This window comes from Helicoverpa armigera, chromosome 19 (genome assembly GCF_030705265.1).
Source record: "Helicoverpa armigera isolate CAAS_96S chromosome 19, ASM3070526v1, whole genome shotgun sequence".
NCBI lineage: Eukaryota > Metazoa > Arthropoda > Insecta > Lepidoptera > Noctuidae > Helicoverpa > Helicoverpa armigera.
In genome coordinates, this window is record NC_087138.1 from 2,583,912 (window position 1) to 2,596,146 (window position 12,235).

Sequence of the window (12,235 nt, forward strand, 5' to 3'; positions counted from 1 at the left end):
TTATAGAATATTGAATTTAATTTTAACAATTCCTTCGTAACTAAATAAATTGCAACAACGTTATGGTACATGTCTCCAATAGTCAGATGCTCGACACTAAACTGATTGAAGAAACAGCATACCTTGGACAGAGTACCAATCAACATAAAAAAACGTAGAAAATATTCTCGATTTAAAATGACATTTAGTAACTTGGGAAAACACGAAATAATAGCTTCATTTAAAAATTCCAAGCGTAATATTTATGCCCCGACCGTTTTTGATGCAGTTGACAGTTATTGAAAACTGACAGCTGTCAACTGCACAAAGCATTCGGTACACCTCTAAAACTGATTTCAGAGTAGCCAAATGTCACTTTTGAACCGTATACAGTACAGTAGAACATAGGACATATTGTTTATTTTCTTAAAAGTTACATCGATTAAATAGATGAGAGTATAAAAAGGCAGCAACGACCATAAAGCGGATATATTATGTACCTAATTATTACAGGCACGAGTTTTTTATCCTAACACATAGTAAAAGAGATAAATGTTTTTTTTTTATATATATAAGATATTTAGAGCTACCCCGAATCGATATACATTGCATTTCAACAAGTGATATAAAAACCGGCAAAATGGCGATAATATTTCAGTACGTAATAATATTTTGTCTATAATAGTTCAATCAATTGGAACTTCTATTGTATTTTTATTTATGGCAATCCATATCGTTGCCAAAGTTGTCGATTCTGGCAAACAAGTGAGATGAGAAGCAAGTAGTACTTATGATTAACAAAAAGATAAAATTAAGTTGCTGTTGGATTCAATCTTGAGTAACTTCATGTGTTAGCAATGTAACTTAATTTAATTTGGTTGACAAAATAATGCTGCCAAATATTCTTTTCTAAGTTGCCATAAGGAAAAATATTTCAATATTTCTGAGTATACTTATCGCAGTAAAACTAAATTAATACCGCCATTTACCGGCACTATCATAATACATAACGCAACACGATTTAGTAAACATATCACTGCGACGTACCTGGACTAACGTTCATCTATACCACATATAAATAACTATATACTATCAAAAATTTACTTCTAAAAATTCTCACTGAAGTTTTGAAAGATTTATATATTAAATACCTTTTATGTTACATAGACTTAGAACCGTATTTAGCGGGATTTAATAAGAATATCGAGATTTCAAGACAGTTAGAATTTTTAGTTTTGAGACGAAATTGATCCCTTATAAAAGTTTATTGAAATCCCTTTAAATACGGCTTCACACAACTTACCCAAATGGAATTCTCACATTGAATACTAATAAACAGTAAAAAGAGCTGAAAAAATAGCTACATCACGTCACCTCATAAAAATTATGTACAACGTTTTAAAATTACACAAAAACAAATGAACATCCATTAAAAAAATATAAAAACTTCTATGTACAACCTCTTTAAAATCAAAATATAGAATACGGATAATGTTCTTTGAGTATTTGAAAGCTGTTTAAAAATGGAACGTCTTCTGTAAGAAAAGAAAAATGGAAGACGAAATATTCTGTTGTAAGTTCAAAGAACAAAATCTATATTGTATATTGAAAACAGTCTGCGCTTTTGGCACCAAAATAATATTGAACGATTGCATTATAATATACGGTAGTGTACATCAAAAGCCTCGTAGTGCTTGTTATATTGTTATATATTTATATATGTATTATAGCAGCCCCACTGCTCGATAACCTATATAATATGTAGTATAACATTTCTCTCATATTTCTTTCCCGCTATTTATAGTATACGATAATCGCTAAGCATATTTACTGTATTTATATAACTGTCAGACAGAAAGATATGTAAGCAGTTTAAGTATATAAGGCTTCCGGGTAAAAAAAAAGTTGTGCATAAAAGAAATAAATATAATTATTGTTTTTTTGTCCTGATAATATTCCAATGCAATTTTGCCTGTTTCAATTTTCATACAAAAATATTTGACATTGACTATGAATCATTTTTGAGTTAAAAGTTTATTTTTTGTGAATAAAATATACTAACTGGATATTATAATTAAGCAATAATATTCTTATTGAGGTAACATTTCAGAATTTTACAATTATATTAACATTCAACATTATACAAATTCTTACTTTCCTAGAAAAAGGGATAAATTATTTACTGGTTGGGGCTGTTTATATGCAATGGTTTATCTACGCTAAAATATAAATTATATATGGCCAATTTACTTGTGATTATATACGTTTACATATTAATATACATACTATATATAAACAATTTTGCATAAATGACAATGTTTAATATTACCAGATTAGATGTGTTACTAAATCTTGTAGAATTTAGCAATTCGATATTTTATGCATATTGGTTGCAAAATTACACCTGAGTAGTCAATATATAACACTGTCATTTATTATAAAACCTAGTCTACACTAAGTAACAATTTGTTAAGTAAAAAGCAGCCAAATTCGCTTCCATTGTTTTAATATTCCTCAATACATACCCACCTTTTTATATAATATGCATTAAGTATTAAGATCACTTTTGCAAAGAATATCTATAGATAAGAATATATATGACAATTTACAAATATTTGGAAAATTAAGATCTCATGAATATAAAATTAAATAATGTCAGTATTAAAACGTCGTGATTGTGTGTTCAATTCCAGTTTTTATGTATTTGATATGCCAAGGAAGAATGTATAAATGACGGACAAAAAAATATATAAAAACAATATAAAGCTCTTACGTTTGTCAATATTATATATCCTATATAAATGCTGGTAATAAGTACTTTAAGTCATTTCTCATATTTTCCAGTATTTTTTAGAATCTTCAGTATATATATTTTTTATAAACATAGCCTGTTTCACGTTGATGTAAAAATGCTATTTAATACTTTATTACGATCTTTGGTTTGTTATTCAATAGATTTAAAATCGCTGCTGTTAATGGTACAAAAATGTTCTTTTTCCAGAGAGTGTAAGGTTGAAAATACTTCTGTCATTATTTTGTATGACGTTCATCGGGACTCATAGATGCAAATATATTATCAAAGTGGTTCGAGTAGGAAGGTAAAGTATTATTATTTGTCTTTGAAACCCAAATTAAACTTAAAATTGTATCGAAATCCTTCTTTTTTTGTATTTCGGTTTAAGATTTTGATATATCATTGATTTATTTATGCTATGCAAACGGTATGTTTGGCCTCGTCACTTACTTGACACATGATACATACTTATTATTTTAGCGTTTTATCATATCTGATAGACTCCTAACTTCAGACAGTCATGTCCTGTTTTTAAATCAAATATAACTTTTTGACACGTTACCTTAGTACATAGAAATAGCTAAACAATACAGGATGATAATATAACATTTATGCAATATTTTTACATCTATTCATCAATATACAGGCTGTATCCAAATCACGACAGCATTTATAACTTTTGGCGCGTAAACAGCTGCATATACAGGTGTCCCTACAACATTTCTCTCATAATCAATATACGGGTTGTTTCCACAATGACCTTGTGGACATTATACAGGATGTTTCCAGAACGACCTTGGGGATACTATACAGGGTGTTTCTAAAACATTTCTCACATCAATATACAGAATATTTCCACAGTGACCTTGTGGACATTATACAGGGTGTTTCTAAAACATTTCTCACATCAATATACAGAGTGTTTCCACAACAACATTTACATATTTGGGTAGTTATGTCACAGGGGATGCGCTGTGGCAGCTACATGGTGTTCCTAAATTTCTCACATCGCATATACAGGGTGTTCCCAAAGGGAAACATCCATATAATTGGATAGTTATGCTACAGGGTGTTCAGGAGTGCTGGTCGCCGCAGCACGCGGTGCAGTCGAGGCAGCCCTGCGGCGGACCGCCTCGCGACCGCTATCTCTTGCCGCGGCAGCCGCCCGATATCTGCTCCTGGAATTTGTTTGGTGAGAAATTTAAAATAAAGAAGGGAAGAAAAATGCCATTTGTAAATAAACTGCTGGAAAGAAATAAATTAAGAATGGGCTGTGCAGAACTGTTATCCTGTTGCTTTTCAATGCTGCGAATTTCCAAGATATGTTACGATATACACTTTCAACAATGTAGTCTACCTCTTGGTAATATTTACACTCTCTCGGGATTTAAGGTCGGAATTATAGCTAGCATTATACACAGAAGCCGATATTCAACTTGCCACTCACTGTGAATACTGAACACATTATTGAAATGTCTGATGGAGTGTGATCCAAGTTCTCTACGAATAAGAAAGAAAGAAAATACATTTATTCACATGGACATAACGCATAGACAAATACAAACAATAATACAAACAAAAACGAATTAATAATAAAATAGAACTACAGAAGGCAACACACAATAGTGGGGGAAATATGCGTCACATCCACGCGAAAAGGCCCTTGCTCAGCATGTTGCTGTCACTCTGTTGGACAGAGTCTCAGCGCTGGTTTTCAGCAAAATCCGAAAGCTGACGTGTTAACAAAGTCATTAGTTTTTTCAGTGGCATTGAACCACAAAGTAGGTTTATAGTTTACATTACCTGAAGTATACGCATAGCTTCCAATAACTCTTGCTTGTCAGCCAGTAAGCTGGCGGCCTCTTGTTGCGCTGCGTGCACGCATTGACGTAACACTGACGCTTCCTCTACTTTCCTGTAATTTGGGAAAATAAATATGAAATAATCAATGTATCAGAATTATCAACATCAGCCTTTTTTTGTCCCTCTGCTGGGCACAGGCCTCTACTCACACAAAAGAAATAAGCGATAATCAAAAAAGTTACTCAAGCCGGATTAGTGTTTTTTTTTTTAAAGTTCAGGTTTCCTTCATCTTTAGTCAGTCATTGGTAGCTAAGACACATTTAATAAGCGCATATAACTTGCCTGATCGCAATCGAATTCAAGACGTATTTCAGAGGTCGGCGGTGCTTTAACCACAAGGCCACCCACCGCGAAATTTCTCATAACATTTAATAGTAGTAGGTATAGGTGTAATTATAATCAACTAAAGCCCAAAATAAACGGTTACTTACGCTCTCAACTCCCGATTATCCTCCGCTATCCTGGCCAAAGTCACCAGCCGTTTTCTCAACTCTTCATTCTCTCTATTTAACCTCTCTATCTTCTCCCTCGCATCATCCAACTCCGGCTGCGGCTGGGGGGTCGCTGGTGACGTCACGGTGGAAGGTGTCGAGACTGGGGGTCCGAGGCGAACGACCCCTAATGTGTCTCGCGTCATACGTAGTGTTGTAAGGTCTATGTCTAAAGGTTGCGGGGGCGGGGAGGAGATTGAGCGGGTCGGACGGTCTTCTATTAAGTGGAGTTTCACGTTTTCTATTAGCACCTGGAATTGAGGGTTAGAAAATAATTAATTACAATTAAGGCCCAGTTTCTTTCGTAGTACATAGTAATTTAAGTTCATAAAGTAAAGTAATATGTAAGTTTATTAACGATCGAGAACGTTGAATTGAATTATAAAGCTGAAGAGTTCCTCAGGAACTAATGGTCCGATTTGAAAATATATCACAGTGTTAGATAGCCCATTTATCGGGGAAGATTATAGGCAACTTTTTACTCAGGTGCGCGGGGTAGCTCCCATAAGAAGTGGGTGAAACCGCTGGCAGATTCTAGTTATTTAGACATAGGTACTCCTATTCATATCCTTAAAATAGCGTACAGGGCCATCAATGGGCGTATACTTAAACATAGACACAGATCACTTTTTATCCAGTTTAATAGGAGTACCTATAAAGAGTGAAAGCGCGGGCGAAAGCCCGTGTTATTTTTCACAATACTTTCGCAGGATGAGTCCTTACCTCAAGCGGCATGGGAGGCGCGATGACTTCGTCTTCAATGAGCTCGGCGAGCGCTAGCGCGGTGCTCATGTTCAACGCTATGCTGAGGTCACGGATCCTGGCTTCAAGGAGCTCCTCGAATGGCGCTAGACCCTGAGAAAGTAGGGGTATTTTGTTTAGAAGAAAAATAGGGATATAGCCATTATCTGTTTTATAAATAAACGATCTTGTTGGATAATCTGTTACTCCTAAAAAACAACGGTTTTAATGAGACTGTAACTCTTGTTGAGGTGCGGTAAGCAGTTCCTTGGAGACATTAGGGAAACTGCTAATTAATAATTGTTATTTTTAGAGTGACCCCATAATTATGAACAATTCAACATAGCTTTGCTTTTCCGAAGAGTTTTGTCCAATACATTTGGTGTCATGAAATTACTATTTACCAATTTTGGACCAGCTAAGCTCTTCAAATCAAGTAGTGCCTTAGGGACATTCCCTATATCCTATCTATCTGTTGTTTAGCTTACTAAAGAGATATATTTGACATTATGTACTTACACGAATTAATATCAAAATTCTACCCCTAGTAAGCCAAATATTACAAATGTAGATAGAATATAAAAGGTAGACTGGCAGACAAGGTCTAAAGTATCAAGTCCACCATTACACATTATTTGCAAGAAGTATGATATGAATATTGGAAAATGGCTATTTATCCACATACCTTCTCCTCCGCCGGTCTCGGCAGCTGAGTCCTCACTAACCGCGCCGACACGAGGGGCTCATCCCTGGGCTTCAGCTCGTCGCTATCGGAGACGGCCGGCTCCGACCACGCGCGGGCACGCATTGAGAACTTGTTCTGTGTTCAGATGCTTACGTTATGGGGGGACGGGTGTAGGTGGGGTGGGGGGTGGCCGGTACTGTTGGACGTTCTTTATTTAAATTGGTAATTGAAAAAAGAAATAGTGATGACTTTGTCATTCTTAATTTCAGCTAGTTCTTGCCTGCTGGGAGTCAGGACTTTCATTGGGGAGAAGAAAATTGTTTTGTCTATTCATCGTATGGTTCGTGTATTGAGATAAATAATGCTGAAGATTTGGTTTGTTTGGTGGATTTATAACTTTACAATAATGCTAAGATGCTACTCATTGTTAAATATGGGAGATACATCTTATATCTATCAATATCAAGAGTTTTAAAGTTTGGTGAAGTTTTATGTATTTTACAGACTTCGTTCAAAAGTACCGGCCAATATTTTAGGTATACAATCGAACACAGTAAGCGGACACACGACACAAACATATACATATTACAAACAAAGTGTGGATGGAGATGAAGGGACTGTGCGGGACATGCAACATTTAGAAACACATATATAAAGTACTGGCCACTTGTAAATTAAAAGAGAGTATCAAACCTCCTTCATCGAAAACTTGAATGAATTTAAAACTTTTTTTTTCTTTCATCTTTTATTTAAAAGTGGAACAATTCTTATTAGAATAGATAGAATACAGTTTGTACATGCATAAGCTTAGAAAAAGATGTATAGGTAAGATTAGCTGTGAAGAATTGTTAAACATACAAATCATCGGGGAATTTAAAACTTAACTTTCATTTTATCTATCATATATTTCAAGGATATATTTACTTAATTTCAAATAAGGTTTGCTTAGCGATAACTCGGGAGACATAATCAAGAATTTTACATATCCAAAACATTACCATGCAAACAAATATTTCAACGATTTTTCCACATAAAAAGGCTGCTTTTTCCTTTACCAATCCAAGATCAGGACTTACAATGGGATAATAAAATGCTGCGATTAGCATCCTACCTTAGCCGTCAGATGGCGCGAGCGAAGCTAAAATGGCGGACATGTAACAGACAGCAATGAAGCATTTTGTAAAGATGTTTCTGAACGAATGTTGTTCATTTGGAAAGGAATTTGTGGTTGCATTTGGTTAACATATGAACTTAGAAGACAGGGCAAAAGATAAAAACACGGGTAAATGTTTACAAACCAGGGGAAAAAAATCATGCAAAATTTATATCCCATTTTTATGACAGACTTTTCTATAATTCGTTTTTAAGTTCAACCAAACACAACCACAGTTAAAAAAAAACACAAAAAACACAAGGTAACAGAAACATCTTTGGTCTCACTCACTCATACACAACAGACAAACCCCCTTGGCTACGACACATTACCTCTACTATCTATGGGCACTCAACATAATGATAACCACTACATCGTGTCAAATGATCTATAGATCAAAGATCTATGGATCATGTTAAATACCTTGAGACGGTTCTTTCGGTTCACGATAGCCGAGCGGGCGGGAATTGCCATAGAGGAAAAAACACACATAGACACATATAGTTAGAGATAAAATGGATGCATTCCAGTTTTAGGACGGGTTTTGAGGCGAGCGAATGTCGGGCGACAGTTAAGCAACAGTTATTATATATAAAATAGTTATACTAAAATGGATTCATTTTCATACTCTCTCGAGTAGCTAATCTGGAAATTGAATACATTTATTTTAACATTGGCAGTTTAAGTGTTGCCATATGCAAAAATTAAATGGTATTTCTTGCTGCTAGTAATGATATTTCTTGCATTCTCAACAATTATTCATGCAAGATATATTTAGTAATTTCTTTGTTGTCATTTTTAATATATTTAAGGTAAATTAAGTCATATAAAACTGTGGCTAGATATTCTCTCTTCTGAAAACCCGAAGCCTTATCAACATAGTATAGTATTACTGCGATACACCTTACTGGGTACGAGATACAATGATTGTGATGGTACGATCATGCACTGTATGTTTAGGCAATGTCATTAAGAGAATATTTATGTAAAATATTGGTAATTTTTGAGAATCATATGAGCTTTCTCTATTAAAAGAAAAATGTTTTTGCACCTACACTTGCAACTAGTTGCAGTAAAACGTGTTTCGGAAATCATGTGAAATTGGTTACAATTTGAACATCTTTGGTATTCGTTACGGGTAGCCAGAAGCCAGAGAGTCTGACAACCAGTCTTGCCGAGAGGCGTCGGGTTTCCCAGGCAACCGGGTTTAGTAAATCAGAGAGGCAGTAGCGTTATGTAAGAAACGAACTCAGCTGCATCCAGTTTAGACTGGCAGCCGACCTCAATATAGTAAAAGAGCTAGATCATTAGAACATTTGCATTTTACATAGAGGATAATAATGTCGCATTGCATAGGTTAAATTGATAGCATGTTATGTATCAATAGCAAAACTACATCCATAATTTAATTATTTCAACAATGGCTTGTTATTCGTAGGCAAAGAAATACAAATATGCTTTCTTAAGACCAAACAGCTGAGTAGGAAAGAGAAAAACCATATGATTCATATATAATTTTAACTCGCTCCAATGACAACGCCTGTGCCTAAATCGAAGACTATCAGAGATGTAAGGTCAGAAAAAAAAAATAATAATGCGGAATCTCAATACCGACACATGCTTTGTAATTATTACAAATAACTTCGACATATTGTGTTCTGTGAGACTTTGTATTTAATATTATATATTATTTAAAATTAATTTTCGATCTGATATTGAAGGAAAGGGGTGTGAAAATCAATTTATATGTCTTACCAAGAATTAAGAAAATTATAGTATAAACTCTGATTACATAAAAGGGTGTGGAAAAAATATAAAACAAGTGTATGTATGACGTTCGGTAGTAGAAAATGTGTTACAATGATATTTTGGAATATTGCGTTATGCACATCGATTCATTTGTTTGTTGCTGTTTCAAGGTTGGCTGGTGTTTTTAGACATGGATATTTGTAAGCCTTAAACTTCCTATTTGTGATTTTTCTGTTCTAATCCTAACTGCAACTCTTAAGTTGTAATTAAAAAACATAACTTCAAACAATTTTTTTAACCCTGTATAAAAAAACACCGCCGAAATGGGTTCATTTCTGATGTTGCATGCTCGTCGTATTGTAAGCTCTAATCTAATTATAATGGACAATTTTTAACCGACTTCCCAAAAGGAGAATTTTATCAAATCCTTAGGTTTTTATATTTTTCTATTCTCCTGTTCATCCCATCTCATATTCATCCCACCAGCCAACCTAAAAGCCGCAACCACAAAGCCTCCCCCCTCTCACAACGCCGTCCACTCACCTGGAACTCATCCCACGGTATAGCGTTACACTCGTCACTCTTCAGATCGTCTGCGGCGAGTCGGAGGCAGCTCCGGCCTGATCCGGATTGATGGACTATGTGGATGTTGTTTAGACGCCATGTGCTGGTCGAGATCTTTGGGAGAATAAGTGTTTTTTTTAATAATAATGAGGTTTCTTTTTGTTAAATTCTTTCACTGTGGTGGAGCTACATTACTCCCGGTGAGCACAGCTATACGGTGGTTATCCGGGTATGGGCAGTAGTTCCCACGGGACGCGGGTGAAACAACGGGAAAGTTATACAGGATAGTAAGGAGACAAACATTTTCATGGGTTAAAATAACGGATTCAATCTTATTTGTGACCTGAGACACATTACAATAGCTTTATAAAGTTTGAAAAGTACGGACTCCAGGGAATTCCAAATTTAAGCTGGATTTTCTGAAGTATATAAGATCCCAATTTACTTGTTTTCTTTTCATTTGTTTGCCTCTCCGGAACTTACAGCACCGTGGCACGGCATTGCCAAACCTATCCAAAGGCACCAGAACTTCTACAATTAACATTAAACACATACAACATCTCGTCTCCTGCAGGAGCTGGTGACGGAGTGGTCGCTGGGCGAGGAGGACCTCTCCACAACTTCGGCCGCCACCTCCACGCCGCTCGATGCTCGGCCGTGCTCGAACTCCCTGTAACAAATGGTCAGTATTTAGTCAAATATTCAGTTTTTTCTATCACTATTGAATATAATTTTCGAAGGAAAGTAAGAAGACATATCACAGAGCATGAGCATTTCCACAGACATAAATCTACTCTCTCTTCGTTCCGATCCGAAGCGCCATGAGAAAAAAACAGGCGCAGGACCGATACCAACGCACTCTCCGATGCACCGGTGTATTGATCATCACTCATTCGGATCGTACTCGAAACCATGTCAGACCGCGTGTCGTCACGAGTTAGAGCACTGTCTATTGCCGACACTAGCTATATACCCACTCATTTAGTGTAGAATATATGTTAGTTACCTAAACGCCATGTCAGCGTCGTCAGGCGACTCGGCAGCTAAGCCGACGACGACGTATCGGTCGCTGTCAGAGCTGGCGGTGCTGGCCGCGTCAGACCGCGTGTCGTCACGAGTTAGAGCACTGTCTATTGACGTGACGAGAGATGTGAAGCCGCGACGCATTGAGGAGAAGCCTGGAAGATTTAAGAAAGTATTGTTAAAATATATTGCACAATACATAACAGGAGCCCGTGTGTATGTAACATATAGGTTTAAACAACGTTTGTCTCTGTCGGTACATGGATGGCTGACCATCGCGTCATGACGGGTTAAAGCGTGTTTCGGAAAGCACAATAAACTGATGGTTCCCAGCTGTCATTTGAACAACTTTGGCAGTCTTTCATGTAGTCAGAAGCCCGAAAGAATTACGACCAGTCTTAACAAGGGGTATAAGGTTGCCCAGTACGGTAATTCGGATGAAAATACTGGTACTGCATTTAGTGCGACTGGAAGCCGACCCCAATAAAGCTGGGAAGATGCTATTGCTAGGCACACGATAAGCTAAAATTTAAATAAAACTTACCACCAAAACTCAACCCAGGACTTGGAGGAGGCGGTTCCTCTATATGTATAGGCTGGCAGACTTCCACCGACGTGGTGGCTAACACGCCGCTGTCGCGATCCATCATCGACGGCGCCATGGTCGCTTCGGAACCTACTGAGAGTGAAGCTAGTTAATGTGACTGGTTCGATATACCAGTTTGTTGTTTGGGGACAACTCTAGTGCTTGGTATGGAATATTTTAGAGGTTTATCGATATGTCAGTCGTAAGAATTGTAGAAATGTATGATATGATAACGACAGCTTTTTGGTAAATTTTACAAAATTAAAAACTCGTCGAAAATAAAATAATTATTTTTGTAAAATACGATAAGTATTGATATATTAGCTTTCTAAGGCCAAGGCTAAGTGACGATATAATATAATGTATACATCTACGATATAATCCAGAGTACATATATTGCGTGGTAAATGGCTTGCAGTATTTATTTAGCATAAGAAAGCAAGGCAATGTGAAGGATGAAACAAAAAATAATTTACATATAATAATCTTGCCGAGTCAAATTAAAGTTTTATTCGATAGCGATTTATTGATGAATTGATTCTGCTTAGCATTCTGATTGATTGAGGGTTTATCAAACACTAATAGTATTTTTGAAACTTACTCTTCA

At 36.0% G+C, this 12,235-nt stretch overlaps 1 protein-coding gene across 1 annotated transcript in view; it reads right to left on the minus strand.

Annotated features, from left to right (window-relative positions):
- The window catches only part of LOC110382954 (uncharacterized protein), a 34,934-nt gene continuing 22,699 nt past the window's right edge, over positions 1-12,235 (minus strand). The window contains exons 20-28 of the mRNA XM_064039379.1: positions 11,587-11,718; positions 11,026-11,197; positions 10,575-10,689; positions 9,999-10,133; positions 6,554-6,688; positions 5,851-5,982; positions 5,068-5,378; positions 4,577-4,688; positions 1-3,951 (exon numbers count right to left, since the gene is read on the minus strand). Coding sequence (XP_063895449.1) covers positions 3,916-3,951; positions 4,577-4,688; positions 5,068-5,378; positions 5,851-5,982; positions 6,554-6,688; positions 9,999-10,133; positions 10,575-10,689; positions 11,026-11,197; positions 11,587-11,718 — 1,280 coding nt within the window. The 3' untranslated portion in view covers positions 1-3,915. The remainder of the gene's footprint in view (positions 3,952-4,576; positions 4,689-5,067; positions 5,379-5,850; positions 5,983-6,553; positions 6,689-9,998; positions 10,134-10,574; positions 10,690-11,025; positions 11,198-11,586; positions 11,719-12,235) is intronic.